General features: G+C 36.5%; 1 protein-coding gene across 1 annotated transcript in view; it reads left to right on the top strand.

Annotated features, from left to right (window-relative positions):
- Positions 1-20,181, top strand: part of LOC139318685 (guanylate cyclase soluble subunit beta-2-like) — a 50,547-nt gene that overhangs the window by 13,854 nt on the left and 16,512 nt on the right. The window contains exon 2 of the mRNA XM_070946268.1: positions 18,244-18,317. Coding sequence (XP_070802369.1) covers positions 18,244-18,317 — 74 coding nt within the window. The remainder of the gene's footprint in view (positions 1-18,243; positions 18,318-20,181) is intronic.

Below are 20,181 nucleotides of genomic sequence, written 5' to 3'. Positions count from 1 at the left end.
TCCTGGATTTCTACTCCGAAGTTTGTGTTATTTTTATCCAGTGTAAATAAAGCATATTCCTGAAATCATTAGAATAGACTGGACTGCTACTTTGGTTTCTTCTATCCTTCATAATAAGAAAATGCAGGTTTTCATAATTTAAATAATGGTTTTTCTAAACTAAAAATGGTTTTTCTAAACAAAAAATAAATTTCTATGACCATGTTTAACATGAAAGATTCTAAGGGCTATACAAAATCTCAAATCATTGTCAATTTCAAAAAACTAGTGATAAGGTAATATTAAGTAATGGAAAAAATATTACACCAGTGAAGTAGTTAGAATAAACTTATTACTACACTTTATTACAAGGACTAGCAATGCAACATTCATTGGCACATAGCAGCCACAACGTTATGAGATGGAGTTGGCAGTGGCAGCTGTATTTAAGTTATTAGTTTAATCATGTGCTCATTGCAGGAATTCAAATTAAAGTACCCTTACAGCTGCCATTTGAACCACATGTAAGAGATGCACTAGCTTTATTCTGTGTTCTGCACTCTGTAACAAGAGAGGACAAGTCTTCTGTGTGACAACTGTTCATTTGAAATGTAGTAAAATATTTGCATCAGCTTTGTCACAGCAATGGTTATATGACAATATTTTTTTATCTTTTCAGCAACACATACATTAGATAGTAAAGAGTGCATAGAGTTGTGAAAGACAGTGTGGAGAAGAATGAATGAACCTTTTTCTAACACTTATCATTTTATCTCTATCTCTCAATCTCTATCTCTGTCTCTATCTCTCAATTTCTGTCTCTATCTCCCTATCTCTCTCTGTATATCTAATATATATCTATATCTGTGGGGTCTTTGGTGCTGTCTGAGATTGACCGTTTGCAGACATTTAATTACCAAACTAGATAATGGGATTAGTGCCAGAAGGGAGTGGGATTTGCTCTCATTTTATATACTAGTGGCTTGACTTTCAGTGTTGATGGGACTGATCTTGGTAGTTCCTTGATTAGGCTGCTGTTTGCTTTTGCTTGTTTGTCTGCATTAGTAGTTCCTTGATTGGGGAATTGTTTACTTCTTGATTGTTAGTTTCCTTTTTGGTTTTTTGATATCATTGTCTGTCTGTCTGTCTGTCTGTCTGTCTGTCTGTCTGTCTCTGTCTCTGTCTATCTATCTATCTATCTATCTATCTATCTATCTATCTATCTATCTATCATCTATCCACCTACCTGCACCTCCATGCATCCATCCACCTTTAAAATATCACATTTGAACTTCAGATGTTTTTCTCACCTCCAATCTCCATCATTCTTCCAACAGAAAGAATGATGGAGTTTTTGTGGACTAAATGGAGTAACATGAGAAACAAATGAAACAGAAATCTTAGAGAATGTCTTTTTAGGCTGTGCTTGTAGAGACTGGATTGAGAGCAACATTCACAGAGATGTTGGTCAATTTTATTTTATTTTTAATATTTTTTATTATTAAAATGAAAACAAAGATATAAAGACAATACAAAGACAGACAAAACCCCCACCACCTACAAAATCCACACAACATTCTACATATATACTTTTTGTCATCAACAGAATATATAGTATTTTACTTCACATATCAGTGAAAAGCTAGTATTAGATTGTTAATTCAATTACTTTAAACTAAAAATATACTTGCATCATCTCCTTATTCATCTCCTACTGTTAATCTTTCACCCTAATTTCTATCATCTACAGTTATGCTAATTTTCCTTTCCAGCCTTTGGTACCATTGGTGCCACACAAGATAATAGCCACTTTCTTCCTTATCCTGGAGTTCCAGTGTCAATCTATCCATTTCGGCACATTCTGTTATCTTTGAGATAATTTTATCTTTGGTTGGAAGTTGGTCTGATTTCCAATTTTGAGCGAACAGTAATCATGCTGCTGTCAAAATGTGTATAATGAGGTATTTCGTCTCTTTGGTGAATTGTACTGTTGTCATGCAGAATAAAAAAAATTCTGGGCTATCTTCTACTTGTAGATTTGTTATTTCCTCAATAATCTTTTTTATGTCTTGCCAGTATTGTTGGGCCTTCCTACATTTCCACCAAGCATGATAGTATGTCCCCTTTTTTGTTTTACACTTCCAACAGAGTGAGGGGGCATTTGGGTACATTTTGGCTAATCAAGCCGGTGGTAAGTTCCATCTGTAGAACATTTTGATAAGATTCTCTTTATAAGGAACTTCCGGTTTGCTTCTCGTAGCCACCAGACGGTCCCTTGGGACCGCCAGCCACTTCGCCTGTAAAGAGCCGCCTTTACAACGGAAAGGCGGTTCGAAAAACTCCATTTCCAGGAGGAAATGTGAGATAGAGCAGGTGAGTGTAGGTAGAGCTTTCCGCGTAGCCCCCAGAGCTTTTTTTACTCTTGGGGGTGAGCGGATGAGGCTCCCTATATCACTCGCTGTTTGCTCCGGGCGTTGGGAGACCTCTGCTTTTTTGCAGAGCAAGGCTACGAAAACAAGCTTTTCAAGATAACTAACAGATTAAGTAAAGAGGATGAGACTTGGACCTGGATCTGTGACCCTAAACTGCAAGTATTTATACTTATTTTGCAAAGGATAGCGAACAAAGTAAAAAAGAACTTTTAAAATGGCGACTGCCGAAATTTGAGCAGGGAAGCTGAAAAGGGAAAGTCCTTCCGTTTCTTATTAAGCCATAAAGTAGCGGAATAAGTACTCCTAGCTACAATTGAAGAAAAAGCTCCATTTTTGTGTTTTGTGTTTTCTCCTTTCTGGAGATTGGATTTGATATTGATCTCGTTTGGAAAGAAGCTTTGCTTTTTTTTTCTTTTCTTTTTAAAAGTTTGCCTGTGTGGAAATATGGTGTTTAGGCTTACAAAGCCGGACAAACAAGCGGGGGGGGGGGGATTCCCCCATCCACAAACTATATGAACAAGTTCTTAACTTACAGTCTCAGAAAACTGATTTTAATATAATTGAATTTCTTCTGGAGGAGATTGTGAGAAGGGATGAGATTATGAATCAGAACTTTGAGAAATTTAAGCAGGAAACTAAAGAATTGGTGCAATTAAAGTTTGATATTTTGCATCGAAAGATTATAAAAATGGCTAATGGTTTCTCAGAATTTATCACTAGGTTGGATACAAATATTAATCTCTTAGAGTCTAAAATGGAGGAAATTGAGGACAATTTGGAAAATAAAATAGAAAAAATTGAAAATGATTTGATAAACATTCAAGATAATAGTTTAGAAGAAAAACCAAAAATGGAAGTTGATCCAAAGATTTGTAATGTAGAAAATATACAACAACGGATTGAAAAGGAAGTTTTAATGATGCAATTTTGTTTCCATAGTTTCTCCCAATTTGCCAATTGAATATTATGCCCTATGTCCCTAGCCCACCTTATCATGTTTTCTTTAACTGTTTCTTCTAATAATTTGTATCTAAGAAGATAGTTGTATGTTTTGGTTATCATCTTTTGCTCTGCTCCCTGTAAAATCTTGTCCAATTCGTTCAGATTATTTGAAATTCCATATTGTTTTTTGTCTACTGTATATCTTGAGTGTATTTGAGTATAGGGCCACCAATCAATATTTATGCCACAATTTTGAAGTTGATGTCTTGGAATAAGTTCGCCTTCCTGATTTAAAATATCTTGGTACCGCATTATCTTTCCTGTCTCGAGGGTATTTGGATGTATCAGTGCCTCCATCGGGGACCATCATTTTGGTATTCTAGTGTAATGATTTTTTTTGATTTCCTGCCAAATCTTAAATAGTGAAGACCGAATTGTATGTCGTTGGAAATACATATGTCGTAAGGTACAGGAGACAAAACTAGAAGATAAATTAGGAATACAAATTGTAAAGAGAATAAAGTATTTAGGAATCTGTCTTACTGCTAAAGCAATAACAATTAGAGAAGACAATTATAACAAATTAATGAAACAAATTAGAAAAGATCTGGAAACGTGGAACAAATTACAACTGTCATTTCTAGGGAAAATCGCATCCATAAAAATGAATATACTGCCTAGATTACTCTACCTCTTTCAAGTAACCCCAATCTGGCCAGGAAAGAACTTTTTTAAGGACCTTAATAAAATAATAACAAAATTTATTTGGAATGGGAAAAGGGCCAGAATCAAAATAAAGTGTATGCAAGATATTTGGGAAAAAGGAGGTTTAGGCCTACCGGACTGGGAGTTATATTACAAAGCAGCATCGCTAAACTGGATAAGGGATTGGATAGATCTCAAGAATAAAAGAATGCTACTACTAGAGGGCTTTGAATTACAACGCGGATGGCATGCCTTTTTGTGGGAGGGAAAGGACAAGCACCATGGATATTTCCAGCAACATATTATCAGAGAATCACTGTACAAAACATGGCAAGAGATTAGAAAGCACTATACCAAAATTCCACGATGGTTATCGACAATGGAAGCACTAATATATCCCAACGCCATGGATATAGAGAAAATGAGGAGTTATAAAGAACTACTGAACAGTGAAGGAGAATTACAAACAAGACAAGAATTACAAAATCAGGGTATAGACATTGATTGATGGCCATACATGCAAATAGAATCAAGATACAAAACTGATCGGGCACAATTCGGATTCCAAAATGAACCAAATGAACTGGATAAAATATTATAAAGTACAGATGACAAAATGATTACCAAAATTTATAAGTACCTACTAAAATACAAATTAGAAGAGGAGGTCGTCAAAGAGAATATGATAACATGGGCCAAAAATATAGGATATACTATTGAACTGGATAAGTGGGAAAATTTGTGGAAGATAAATTATAAGATGACATTGTCTATACCCTATAAGGAAAACCTTTACAAAATGTTCTACCGATGGTACCTCCCACCGTGCGCCTGGCCAAGATGTTCCCAAATACGTCTCCAATGTGCTGGAAATGTAAATCACAGAAAGGGACATATTATCATCTCTGGTGGTCATGCCGAAGGGCAAAACAATACTGGCAACAAATTAAAATAACGATTGAAGAAATCACAAAACAAAAACTGGAAATGAGGCCAGAAATCTTTTTATTGGGAATAATCACAGCACAATATACCAAAGAAATAAAATATCTGATCATCCATATCCTCACAGCAGCACGTATACTCTTTGTCCAACATTGGAAATCTGAACAGTTACCCACAGAGGACAAAATAATAGCTAAAATTACAGAATGTGCAGAATTGGATAAGCTCACAAAAGAAATACGAGAGAAAGACGATACTGATTACTATTTAGTATGGCAAAGATGGTACAGCTGGCTGGAGGCAAAAATAGGAATATAAAGATAATTTTCGACTATTCAATAGAAATGCATAGAGTAAACAAGGAGTCAATTATATATATACATATATAACCATGTAAATATGTGAATGTAGATATAGATACAAATAGAAATACGAAAATAACCCACCGTTGTAGTAACTTCTAAAAGTCAGTCATTGGACTGAATTGATGTTTGTCCATTTTGTATGTTGTTTTAATGTATTTATGTTGGTTTTTTTTTATTATTAATAAAAATATTATTAAAAAAAAAAAAGGAAATACATATGTCGTTTGTCCGGTCTGTCCCATAAGAAAGTGTGCCATCCTCGTGTTAGATCAAAGCCTTCTAAATATAGAGTTCTTTTATCGTCCAATTTCATCCATTCTTTGATCCAGGTCAGCCCTGATGCCTTATAGTACAGAATGGGTTCTGGTAATGCCAGGCCTCCTTTATCTCGTGAATCTTGTAAAGCTTTGATCTTGATTCTGGTCTTCTTTCCCTAACATAGATAGGTCATTATTGTTTTATTGAGGTTCTTGAAAAAAATCTCTTGCCGGATGTATTGGTATTACCTGGTATAGGTATAATACTCTTGGTAGTATGTTCATTTTTATTGAGGCGATTTTGCCCATCAACGACAGTTGTAGTCTATTCCAAATTTCCAAATCTTTTTTAATTTGTTTTAATAATTTAGTATAATTGTCTTCTTTGATCGTAGTTGCTTTTGCTGTCAACCAGATACCTAAGTATTTTATCTTCTTTACTATTTGGAGTTATATTTCTCATTTTTACTAAAGGAAAAAGGAAAAAAAATCAACCATTTACACGTCTTAGAAATTTGTTAAAGTAGTATTTATGCAACACTTGATTTTGCTGTACATTTCAGTTATTAAAACTAATTAATAACATTATTCTTTCAATGCTTTTTTCTCCAGTGTTCTAATTCCTGTAATACTAAATATCCATTTCCAAGTGCCATGCACTGAAATAATCTCACAATAGATACCAATTTTGAGTCCAGATCATTCATAATTCTTAATATTTGTTGCCATCTACATCCGCCTAATCTATTAATTCTTGTTTTTATTGCCTTATATAGGTAGTCCTGGACTTACGAGCACAACTGAGCCCATAATTTCTGTTGTTAGGCAAAACATTTGTTAAGTGCATTTGGTCCCATTTTAAGACCTTTCTTGCCATAGTTGTTAAATGAATCAGTGCAGTTGTTAAGTTAATAACATGGTTGTTTAATGAATCTGGCTTCCTCTTTGACTTTGCTTGTCCGAAGGTCACAAAAGGTATAACAGGACCCTAGGACACTGCACCTTCATAAATATCAGTCAGTTGCCAAGCATTCGAACTTTGGTCACGTGACTTTGATGCTGCACTGATCATAAATTTGAAAAATGGTCATTAGTCACTTTTTTCAGTGCCTTTGTAAATTGGAACAGTCACTAAATGAGCTGTTGTAATTTGAGGACTACCTGTATTGTGTTTTATATCTATAGTATTCTTTTGGTCTTGACTCAAAGTTCCATAATTGCATAAATATGAAAAAGATGGCTTCCAGGCCTGACACTTGTTCCATTATTGAAATACTTCATGTCTTTTTATGTGTCAGCAGAGAATAGTAGTTCCCTAAGAAACTATATATAAAGTCAGCGTCAGATTTCGATGTCATCTCAAATAAATTGCACTCCTAAACAATTAATCTTTGCTGAAATATTCCATTTATTGAGTACGACAGATCTGGCCCCGACTTCGTCGTAGCCGATACTAACCCTCTGACCCCCAAACCCTTCCCTTTCCGTTCCCCAATTCTCATCTTCTCATTGGCCATCTTCCAAGGCAGTCTCCCCAGCTTCTGACCTCACCCGACAGGAATGTTCCCCCCTCCCATCCCATCTCCTAGGGGATATTATCTACAGAGAAAATAAGTAGGTGAAAAGTCAAGCCTCGTCTTTTTATGGCAGCATCAGAATGCTGACAGTCAGAACTAAGCTTGCTTTAAATTACCCTAGAAGCTAAATGTGTCAAAAAAAAGAGTAGCTGTCAGGATTTTCTTGGAAATCATCTGGAGGAAATATTTCCTACAGTTCTAGCATTTAAGGCTGCAAACTAAAATATTTAGAACATGAGCAATGTAGACAGACAATTTGGGAGCAGCTATTACAGCTGTATTGCCAAAGATTTTATTACAATATTAGTTGGGGGAGAAGATAGATAAATCCATAAATGCAGAATAATGAAAGAATAATGAACTACATCACTACTACAAATCTGAGAGATGAAGATGGGTACTGGTAGTCTTCGGGGTTTTCATTTCTATAGCCTGGAAACTGCATTTTTGTGCTATATAACAAAACCCAAATACAAACATGTGATAGAACAAAGAGCATGGACTAGACAGACATATAGTCCAACTTCATTCCCCCATACTGACCAATTACAGTCTTAATTGGTCTACCTACCAATTTCCTACCTAGCTTTTCCTATTTTTATTCCCCAACAGTTGTTCAGAGGATATTAAGGACACTACTACAGTTTAAAGAGAGGACTGTAACCGAGCAATGTGGGGCTTTTGTAATAGGAAATTAATATTAAGAATGCACAGATAATCCTGCCTTTTCAGCCAGTTCTTTAATTGCCTACGACTGATTAAAACAATTTATAAGGGCTGGTATGACTATATGCCAAACTGCACGGCATGTTGTTGCCTTCCCACCAAAATAGTATCTATTTATTTATTTGCATTTGCATGCTTTCAAGCTACTAGGTTGGCAGGAACTGGGGCAAAAACAGGCTCACCCCATCTCATGCAGCTTGGGTGTCAAACTGCCAGCCTTCCAGTTGACAAGCCCAGCATCTTAAATGCTAGGCCACCACACCCCACACTCACTGAAGGACTTGGGGCCAATTATTATTTTGTAGTCTAATTTTCTTCAAAGGGCTGTTGTAAAAAAAAAAACACAGAAGAAAGTGCTGCACATGCCTTCTTAAGTTCTGAAGGAAAGGGCAGGATATAACTTAAGCAAATAATTTAATAGTAACACTAACTTGGTTCAGACATAAACTATCTGATTTTACGCAGAGACTTTACTATATTCATAAGTAAACATTTTCTTATGAACATATAATTACTACCATATTTTACAATGTTGAAATGTTATGTTATTAAATGTATGGTTCTTTTCTAATCTGTGATATGTGTAAAGGCATATTTTGGAAATTCTCCCTCTAGTGGGCAAATTGTAGCAGTTTTCCATATCATATCTGTATGAAAAACAAAGATAAAATATTGGCATATAACAAAAAATCTGTAGTCTATACAATTGCTAGGACCATCCAGTTGCTGGGAGGTAGGTGGCATATACATTTAATATATTATTATTTATTGGTATAATCAACGAAAAAGAGCATAACTTTAGTATATGTGATGTAGGTCTTTTTCTTCACTGTTTTCACTTTGGGACATTCTCCTTTGGGACACAGAATATTAAGGGATTGAGTTGTCCTGCTATGCATAGATAACTGTTTCGTTTAAAAAGATGGAAATTTGTACTTTTTTTCTAAGAATAAGTAGCTTTGATGGAAAGCTGGAAAGGCCAATTATGTTGCCCATATGCTGGCCACCATTGCATTTCCAATTCACTATATAAATCTGCAATCATAAAGTAGATGCTCATTGACCATGGGTAATATGACAAGAGAAGAAGTTTTTCTAATGCAGTTCCTCCAGAATCAATGTGTTACTTTTTAACTTGCAACTGAAATGGTAGACAGAGCAATTCCACTTTTGGAACTAAAGAAAAAATCTGGAGGCAAGTGGTTTAAAATTATTAGAAACAAGCGTTCTGTGTTCCTCAGCAACCAAGATCTACACATTCTTGATTCAAATTCAAATGTGATTTTCTGTGCCTTATTTTTCACTAACAATCTTAAGGAGAAAACAATCCAATTTTATCTTTTGGTTTACAATTGATTCTTTTGCAATTTGAGTTATAATATTTCTGAAGTTATATGATATACGTAAATATTACTTTTAAAAAGGAATGGGATTTAAGCAAAGGAAAGTGAATCGGCCCATCAGTTTGTTAAAAAATATAGCCATTTTCTCCTCATTTGTTTTGCTCTTGCTTGATGATAATAGCAGAACATCATCAAGTAAAGCTGAAGGATTTTGGCCATGTTTATATCATTTGAAGCCTAATCTTGGGGTTTTTTTGTGTGTGTGTTGGTTTAGAATGATTTGTTATTCCATAAAATATACGGTTTATGACTTGTGTTACAAAAGGGTTGCAAAAGGTTCAATATTCCCTTAAGGTGTTTTATAAGCAGAAATTTATATAATATGTGATAGTGTGGAAGATAGTCTAAAAACAAATAATATGCATGTTAAGGTTAAGAGATGTAGAAAAAGAGGAAGACAATAAGATGGATGAATGAAATAAAAGAATAGTAGACTATCATTAGAAAAATAAATTGTTGTTGCTGGTGACATGTCAAGATGGCTTCTGCAATCACCAGGAGTCAAGCTTCGTTTGTTGGCATTTGATCAACTATATAATGTTTCTACAGTTCAGTTCAACATGAAAAGTTATTGTTTGGTTACTGGTTTTTAGCAACAAAACCTCTGAACTGACCCATAGATAATTTTGTCTGCTTTCATAGTGTACTGGCTGCTCATTAAAATTATCTTACCAAAAAGATGCAATTTGACAAAAGGATTAAGTGGGCCATGCAGTTGCTCCTCACCCCATTGAAGGCACTCTAGAATGCTGACGTTCATCTGGATTTTTAATTGGAAAGCACCCAGCCACCCTATACTTCAGTTTTCAACTTCAGCACCACAGACCCCTGGACAGCGATGTTATTGGCGTGTTGCAGCTTAAATCAGAGAAAGTTGAGAGGAGGTAGGATCAGAAAGAAAATCTTTCCACGCTGGCGTAACCCAGTTGTTCTGATTAGTCTTTTCCTCGAGGCAGGCCAATACAACACAATTGCAGTGGATCCCAGAACAGAGTCATTAGATCGCTGCGTGAGCGGATTGGGGTGGGGGAGAGCATGGGGATTGTAAGCAAGCCGCGCCAGCTTGCTGACTCCCCGACTAGCTGCTGACTCCAACCTCCCAGTCTGCGGGAGAAGCTGGTTAAGGGGGATGTCTAGATATCATCTGGCATCTTTCGAGAAAAGAAGGCTATATCCACCATATACAGAACAGTAGACATTCTAGCTCTCTAGACCAAGGATCCCAATCTTCGGGAATATGACAGTGTTGCACAATTCGTTCATTTGAGTCATGCGTCAGAATGGTAAGTAGCGATTGCTCTGCGACCACCACCATCATTCCCCGGGGGGGGGGTGATTTCTATTTGGAGAGGGACCCTAAGGATAAGAGGAAGAGGAGACCCATAGACTTTATGCCGATATATCATATGCCAGTTCAGTTCTGTCACCTTTTTAGGAGAGAAGGACGGGTGGAAACTCGATCCCCACAGCTGTCACTCCAGAACAGCTTTATTAACTTTAGAGGGAATGCTTTTGGACCAATATCTTTGAAGCATCCTAAACTGATGCCGCTTTGTCAGTGCTATCTCCGATTAAGTGGATTACGATCCCATTCCAGTGGGCTCCGGAGGGGCTGATACAGAGTTCCTCCCAGCCACCCCACTTCAGCCCAATCTCCAATAAAGTCGGAGGAATGCTGCTGATGTCAAAGAGAAGGCGTGGGGTCAACCTTTTTAGATTTAGGAGAGAGCAAATATAAGTACTACGTGTAGTAGAAGCGGCTGCTCCCGCGAGTCGAAGTCAAAGAAATACTCCTCATTCTTCTTGAAGATGACATTTTGCTTCCCTCCCCTTCCTCCTCGCCCGACCCCCCCACCACCATCCCCAATCCCCACCCAACCCCCCCGTTCGAAGGTTGTGTTCGCTGTCCTAGTTGCTGGCATCAAATTCCGAGTAGGTGGAATAGCGATAGCAGGGAAATTATTTGTTCGGCATGCTGCTCCCGATGTTAGCCTGGGTTGGGGGCTATACGGTTAACGTCTCTGAAAGATAGTAGCTGTGTCGTGGGACGTTGGATACTAAAGCCGAATTCCTAAACACAGCTTTACGTGAGCTTGCAGCTGGTTGAAATTCTTGTCATTAGAGCGTCGTTCCTCCGAACGTTTAATATTTTGATCTCCTCCTCGGGGACGGCGATGGAGAAGCGCAAATAAGCAAGCGTGGTGGAAATAATCGTTTCCCTTTCTCATTACGTGTCAAGGTTATAAAGTCTGAGAAGGGCTGGTGCTGAGGTTTAAGACTTTTAGTTATCTCTAGAGGGCCTCCATGGTATTAAGGAGCATATTTACCTATCCATCTTTAAAACAGCAACAAAAGAGCCTCGGTGGTGCAGCGGACTAAAGTGCTGTTAAGTGCTAGCACTTAGCTGCCAGCTGGCTGCAATTAGTGGAGTTCAAATCTCACCAGGCTCAAGGTTGATTCAGCCTTCCATCCTTTCGAGGTAGGTAAATTGAGAACCCGGATTGTGGGGGCAATAAGCCAACTTTGTATAAAACAACACCGCTTGGGGGTGCCCAAAAGCCCTAATAAGCAGGTATATACAAAAAAGTACGCAGGCTATTGCTATAATGCATTGTAAGCCGCCCTGAGTCTACGGAGAAGGGCAGCATATAAATTGGACTAATAAATATAAATTGGACTAATAAAAAGGAGGAGCTCATTTCACAATAAAGTACTTGATACCTGGTTTCTTTCAGACCTTTTAAATTACAATTCTCTCCAGAAAGCTTTCTTTGGGATAAAAGAGATTGTTGTCTAACTCATCTAAATGGCTCTGTATCTCTGGGATATTGTGATCAGATACTTTTTATATGAATCATATAAGAGGTGGACAATTTGAATGATGAAAGCTGGATTGATCTTGTATGTCTGATACTTAGTGTTCTCTAATTTTTTTAAAAAATAATACTAAGGAGCCAGATAGATGTACAGATAATCTGTTACTAAACCATAAAAAATGAATAGCAAGAGGACAGGTGCAAAAGGTACTGAGGGATCAAAATTGTAGAATGAACCTACACTGATTCATTCAACTAGCTGAAAGAATCTATACCTAAAATCAAGTAATATTCTGTAAATTGTGCTACCAAAAAATATAAATCTTTATATTTTCTATGATGACTTCGTATAAGATAAATTTTGTTTTCAAACCAAACAACTCTGCCAGCCAACATATCATAATATAATTAGATAGGACAAGTATTTCAAATATTCCCACTGGATCAATGGAGCAAAAGCATATGTATGTATGTATGTATGTATGTATGTATGTATGTATGTATGTATGTAATATACAGTGGCCTACAAATGGCTTTAAGGGTTTTTCTTTATATCCCTCCAATTATTTTTGATATCAAAAATAATACAATTAAACATCTCTATTAAAACAGAAAGACTTACAGTTTTAAAAGGATGAGTCTAAAATACACTGGGATTTATTTATGTAAATATGAACTTATGTAAATATGTACTGCTTTTTATTATTAAGATTTAAAATGGCAGCTTATTTTTCAACTGCTACTTGCTTACATTCTATATGCTAGATAATTTAAGACTTTAAACCTAATGGTCTTTCCTTAATGTTCTTCCTCTTTCTGTCCCACTGTGCTTTTAAATGGGAATATATAGCATTATTTTCTCTCCAAAGCACAGTAGTCTAGCTCAGCTCTACCATTCTAATGCTTGTAATACCAGCTGCTAAATAAAGCTTGTTTAAAAGGAGTTCTTGAATTATAACTGACAGAGCTGTATATGAAATTTAGTGTAAATGCAATTATACTAAGAATTATGTGCAATTATATCTGAGAAACAAAGATTTTAATTCATGGTATAATTGCCACAATGATGTCTTAAAGCTATGAAGCACAGATGCTGTAATGATCCTAATTTAAAATTTATTTTCCCATTATTTTAAAAATCAAATGCTATATGCCGTCAACTAAATATGCTCAGTTGTAAAATTGAAATAAAATTGAAAAAGTAAAATTATGTACCTTTTTCTATTTCACAAGTTATTGTCAGAGCCAAAATGAAGCTAGAATTAGTAATATCATAGGTGATAATTTTAAAACAAAATAAGATTATTAATTACTTTATTCATTAAACATGAAACTCTGAACATTCAAAAATGCATCACAAATACCATTGTCTGGTGCTAATGGTTGATACGGGTTGCTGCCAGCGTCCTAGGTATCAACCAAGTACCTTCTTAAGATGTATGATGTTCCACGTAGCACAGTTTTTTGCAGTTCCGCTGGTGTTATTGCAGGAAGCTGCAATTTGTTGCTATATCTTATAAAATTCTTGGATTTTTATTTTATAAGATGATGATGATGATGATGAGATGATGATGATGATAATGAAGATTTGACTAATTCCTTTTCTTTTTTACACTAATTTTATTAAAAATTACAAAGGTAAAACTAATAAAAAAAAAGAAAGTGCAGAAAAGAAAAACGGAAAGGAAAAAAAGAAGAATACAGTCAACAAAAAAGAAATGCACAAAGACTTTCTCCTTCATCAAAACAATTATTTGACCAACTCCTTTTCAGTTGTACATAGTATTCAATACTTTGTTTTGAGAAATTTAATGAAATAATTTGCAACAAGTTTACCAGTTCATAATCTGTCTACGTTTGGTATTACCTTTCAAGTGCTAAATAGTTCAATACTTGAAGGATGGTGATTTTTGGATTAATGTGACTTTTTATAAGATCTACTGAAAAAGTTGTTCTATGTGCTGTGCCTGTGCTGAGCTATGGCTAGCAAAAATAAGCAGATGAACGAAAACAATAAACAAACTCAGGCCTGGCAATATATAAGATAAAACTAGTTGGAATGAGCTAGTCACATAAACTGACTTCATAGTAAGCTTCTTATCTGGCACTAATGGCAGCTCCACATAGAGTGCTTTATTATAACTCAGCCTGTAATAGAAATTCTTGCCATTCTCCAGTGAAGTGTTAAATTGAAGACATTTCCCATTTTACAGTAAACACATTCATGCAAGATATGACACCTTTATTGGTAGGCATTCTTAATAATCCCACTTAACACTGTGTTCCTACTCTCAACAATGTTTGTGCAGTATATAATTTGCCTCTAAACAAAAATATGCCTTGAAATTATCGCAGTATCAAAGAGTGGTCAAACTGCACCCTGATACTTGCAATGAATTCTTGAAGATAGAGCTCAGCCTAATCAGCTTATTATTTTTCTTTATAAAATGCTGATTTCTAAGGTTCAGTGTTCTTGTTCAGATGACTAAGGATTAGTCCAAGGACTGTGAGCCACTGTCTCCCAATACAGCCTTCTATACATAACAGTACATCCACTTTCACCCCAAATAGCAGCAGACAATACTATCTGGGTGAAACCATGTGACAAAATGCTGATAAAGAAAACATTTCAGTGATAGTAGTATTAATAATAATTATACATTAAATTCATATGCTCTCTGAATCCTAGCAACTATGTGTGGTCTATAATTGCTGAAAAGTTTAAAAACAAAGAACAATAAAAATAAAAGCACAAAAACAGTGGAACACAAAAGACAACATTGGCTAAGAAAACAAACTCGGAGGAGAAAAGGAAGGAAGGAAGGAAGGAAGAAAGAAAGAAAGAAAGAAAGAAAGAAAGAAAGAAAGAAAAAGAAAGAAAGAAAGAAAGAAAGAAAGAAAGAAAGAAAGAAAGAAAGAAAGAAAGAAAGGGGTGTCAGTTGTCTTTTCCAAATCCTGGGTGAAAAGCCAGGTCTTTAGGGCCCTTCAAAATACCAGTAGAATGGAAGACATTCAAATTTCAGGGGGAACTTGATTCTAGAAGGCAGATGCTGCTACAGAGAAAGTGTACTTTTGGGCTACAGAAAGATAGCATTGTTTTGTTGAAGAAATCCAATATTGCCAGATCAAGCCAGCTGGACAGATAGTATGAAAAATAGGAGATCCAACAAGTCACCAAACCTGTGCCATGTAGAGGTTTATAGATAGTAACTAGCATCTTGACTTGCATCTGAAGCAAACTGGCAACTGTGCAGCTTGAAAAGCAGATACATTATATCAGCTTATTGAGACATGCCCATTACTGCTTCCACTGCTGCATTCTGGACCTGTTGAAACTTTTGGGTGGCTTTTAAAGGCAGCTCCATGTAGAGTGCATTGGAATAGCAAAGTCGTGAAGTATAAAATATTTTATATATGTTCACTTAAGAAATGTTTGCAAAGATTGCATAATAGGCATATAATCACTTTATACATTGGTCCAGAAACAATAAGATACAAAAATATACAGTAATAGTAGCTGAGACAAGCACTAGATGATTCATCAGCTCTTTATTCAACACAGCCTTGGTTAGAAAAATGTAAAGAGGCTTCAGTTTACTGTTATCTGGAAGTCAGCCATGAGGGCAAGACATATTTTAGAAAATAATAGCAATAGCAATAGCACTTAGACTTATATACCACTTCATAGTGCTTCACAGACCTCTCTAAGCAGTTTACAGAGTTAGCATATTGCCCCCAACAATCTTTACATACTTTACATAAATGGCCTTTGTGATCATATTAAAAGCAACTGTGTTCTCTTCACTGGTGATGTTAAACTATTTAACACCACCGACAATGCAACTACCCTTCAAAAAGACCTTGACTGTGTGTTAGATTGGTCTAACAAGTGGCAGCTTCAAATCTCAACCAACAAATGCTCTGTCTTGCACATTGGCAAAAAAAAAATCAAAACATAAAATACAAATTAGATGGACATGACCTTATAGAGGACCCTCACTCTGTCAAGAACTTGGAGTACTCTTTTCTAAAGATCTAAGTGCCAGAGCCCACTGTAACAACATTGCCAAAAAAGCATTAAGAGTTGTTAACCTAATCTTGGGTAGCTTCTTCTCTGGTAATGTTGTACTACTAACTAGAGCATACAAAACATTTGCGAGACCAATTCTTGAATACAGCTCATCTGTCTGGAACCCACACTGCATATTGGACATAAATACAATTGAGAGAGTCCAGAGATATTTTACGAGAAGAGTTCTCCAGTCCTCTAACCGCAATAAAATACCTTATGCCACCAGACTCCAAATGTTGGGCTTAGACAATTTAGGACTACCCCGACTTCAGTCTGACCTAAGCATAGTACATAAAATTATCTGCCACAATGTCCTTCCTGTCAATGACTACTTCAGCTTCAACCACAACAATACATGAGTAAATAATAGATACAAACTCAAGGTAAACCGCTCCAAACTCGATTGCAGAAAATATGACTTCAGTAACAGAGTGGTCAATGCCTGTAATGCACTACCTGACTCTGTAGTTTCTTCCCCAAACCCCCAAAACTTTAACTTTAAACTATCTACTGCTGACCTCACCCCATTCCTAAGAGGTGTGTACCGTCCCTGTCCTAATATTCCTTTTTACTTACTCTTTTCATGTATTCAAATTATGTTTATACTTTTACCTGTTATCTTATATATGCTTGACAAATAAATTTATGATTATGATTATAATCTGGGTCCTCCTTTTACCCACCTCGGAAGGATAGAAGGCTGCGTCAACCATGAGCTGGTGAGATTCGATCTGCTGAACTGCAGCTACCAGTCAGCTGAAGTAGCCTGCAGTACTGCACTCTAACCACTGCACCACCTCGGCTCTTAAATAAACAGCCCCTTTGCTAAGCAGTTTCAAATTGATCTCACTAAGCTCAGCTTCAGTAACTTTAAATCATTGTGATTACTAGAGAAAAATGTTATATCTTCTGAAACACAACCTACAAATCACAACCAAAATCTGTGAGAACCATACCAGTCTTGGCTCTCCTTCATTATTTCATTAATCTCTTGTTAACATATGGAATCCAACTATCTCCTTCTGTTTTCAAAGATATTGTTGGAGAGCAACCATCCCAGTTAGGCAGAGGTCTTGAGAGGGGAATTAGTGTGGATTCACCACATAAACACAAGATGGCAAGGTCTGACACCCCCTCCCCACAAATGCCTTTGAGCCTTATTTGGTCTTTCCCATATAAACTGCCAATCCAGGGAGATTCCTGTATTAGAGAGCAATAAAGTAGCTAATTTGAATTTACATGTGACTGGTTGTTTGAAGCTGGTTGTTTGAATCTACAGTTCTAGCATTCTAGCCTATTGTATTATAGGTAATACTAGATGGTCAAGAGAGTATAATCCAAACAGTAGCAACTGTATTTTATCCTTCTAGTAAAGAACTACAGTATTTTACTATTAACATTGAAATCTAAGTAATGCAATTTTATTTTTCACATAAGGGTTAACAATATCAGTACCTACTAATAATCTTTGAGTATAACAAGTAACAGAACTACAGTGATACCTATGAATTAATATTACTTTAATTAAGAAGAGAAAGAGCAACAAAAGCGGGATAGAGAGATCAGGAGTTCAAACATCAATGTATTTTAATCACAATCAGTAAAAAACAAACTCAGATGGAAGCTCAGCGTATAGATAGAGTCAATCAAAAATAGACTTTTCAACAGAAGTCTACAGATGTTTCAGCAAAAACTGTTTTAAAAAACTGTTCTTGATACAATTTTTACCAATGAAAAATAAATATGGGAGAAATAGCCACCTTGGTTACAGATCATGGAGAAGGTAGCAAAATATTTCTTGAAGATAACCTACTGAGAAAAGCTATTATTAATGTTTATTTTGGTGTTTTAATCCACTGGCTTTGTTTATAAATGTTAATAACTTTTCCATAGCAATTCAACTATATTAAAAGATCCAGGTATAGGATTTGTAAAGAAATGTAATAGAAATGTAAGAATTATTGAGAATCATATAGTGCTGTATTAATTCTCTTTCTCTATGTTTCTTACTTCTGTTTCTACAGTATGGATTTATAAACACATGCCTAAAGTCTCTGGTGATTGAAAAGTATGGTGAAGAAATATGGGAAAATTTAAGGTAAGTTATCCCTAGAAAAATTATTCAGAAAGTTCAAATGTTAGAAATAAGGTGTATCAAATCCTTTGACAAAGTCTAACAGATTTATTAGACTCATGGAATTATACAATGGAGTTTGACAGATTATGCAGTAATTAATCTATTATTAATATGGCTGAGCCAAGCTTTGATGGGGTCCTTTGATAAAATTTTGAATGAAGTGCTCTTCTGAAGGGAAATGCTGAACTTTGTTATCCCTTGAAGCACTAGATTGGACTGTTTCAATTCAGAAGCAAAAAAAACCCCAAACCAACTCTTTTTCAACCCAGTCAAAGGGTACTGCTAAAACTAATCCTCCTGCCTTGTTGCTTTGGTTCAAGGCACCTGAGGCAGAGCAATTCAGTTTTGCAAACTAAAGCAAGACCCACCATGACAGTATGATTTGAGGCAAGGCCGTGATGCAGAACAGAGTCGCTTCCAAAAGACCTACTTGTTAAGAAGAGTTTTCTGGGTATCATGGCCAATCTTCAAATGGTAAACCCTGCTGCTTGAGGATAGCTAAGAGAAAAGGAAGAGTTACAGTATGCCACATGGCTGCCACTACTAGAGCAACAGTAGGCCTGAGACCAATGAGGATCTCCCATTGCTGTCTCTGTCACCCTAAATATCTTCTCTTGACCATTGTGCAAACAGAATCTGTTCTCCCTCTGCCACCCAAAATACAAGGCATATATTCCTCAATCCCATCTGACTTCAGAGTCGTTAAAAAAAATCCAGTGCCATACTTTGGTTATGGGGATTTTCCATTATCTCTTTGCAACCATTTAGTGATTGTTTGGATTTTTTCAGCCCAGACATGCTATGTCTACTGTATTTTCTCACTCCACATCCTTTACAAGCAGAAATAAGCTAAAGAGCGATAATGGTAAGCTATAACCATCAAGGACGCACCAGTTGCGTCCCTTTCTGGATTGGGACTCCTTGTGCACAGTCACTCATGCCTTTGTCACTTCCTGTCTGGACTACTCTAACGCTCTCTACATGGGGCTCCCTTGAAGAGCACCCGTTGGCTCCAACTGGTCCAGAATGCGGCCACGTGGGTGATTATGGGAGCGACACGGCGCTCCCATGTAACACCACTTCTGCGTGAGCTGCACTGGCTCCCGGTGGTCTTCCAGGTGCGATTCAAGGTGTTGGTTACCATCTTTAGAGTGCTCCATGGCTTAGGACCTGGGTACTTACGAGATCGTCTTCTGCTACCGATAGCCTCCCACTGACCAGTGCGCTCCCACAGAGAGGGACTCCTCAGGGTACCATCGGTCAAACAATGTCGACTGGTGACACCCAGGGGGAGAGCCTTCTCTGTGGGGGCACTTGCCCTCTGGAATGAATTGCTCCTGGAGATACGGATGATCCCTGATTTACGCACCTTTCGCCGTGCCCTCAAGACGTTATTGTTCCAACAAGTTGGGTTGGCCTAAACATTAATTTTATGGGTTGTTTATGTTTTAATGACGTTGGGGCCAAATTATTTAATGTGTTTTAAAATTGTTTTTAAATTTTATATGGGTACTTGTTTTTATCTTGGGCTGTGCACCGCTCTGAGTCCTTTGGGAGAAGGGCGGTATAAAAATTAGATTAAATAAATAAATAAATAAGGAAGTCACCTGAATTTCTGAAGGCATTGCTTTTAGCTGCTGCAAAATGGCTATCATTTGAAATAGCATCATTTTCTTCCCTCTTCTTTCTTTCTTTCTTTCTTTCTTTCTTTCTTTCTTTCTTTCTTTCTTTCTTTCTTTCTTTCTTCACCATTTTTAATAGGAGGATTTAATTGGGCTCTCATATTGGTTTACCATATCTCCACTATTGTATTTGATTACTCTAG

This window comes from Pituophis catenifer, unplaced genomic scaffold, assembly GCF_029215685.1.
Source record: "Pituophis catenifer annectens isolate HBS135680 unplaced genomic scaffold, rPitCat1.0.hap2 SCAF_6, whole genome shotgun sequence".
NCBI classification, from domain to species: Eukaryota; Metazoa; Chordata; class Lepidosauria; order Squamata; family Colubridae; genus Pituophis; species Pituophis catenifer.
Note: the sequence above shows the minus strand (reverse complement) of the source record. Positions and strands in the feature narration are given on the sequence as shown.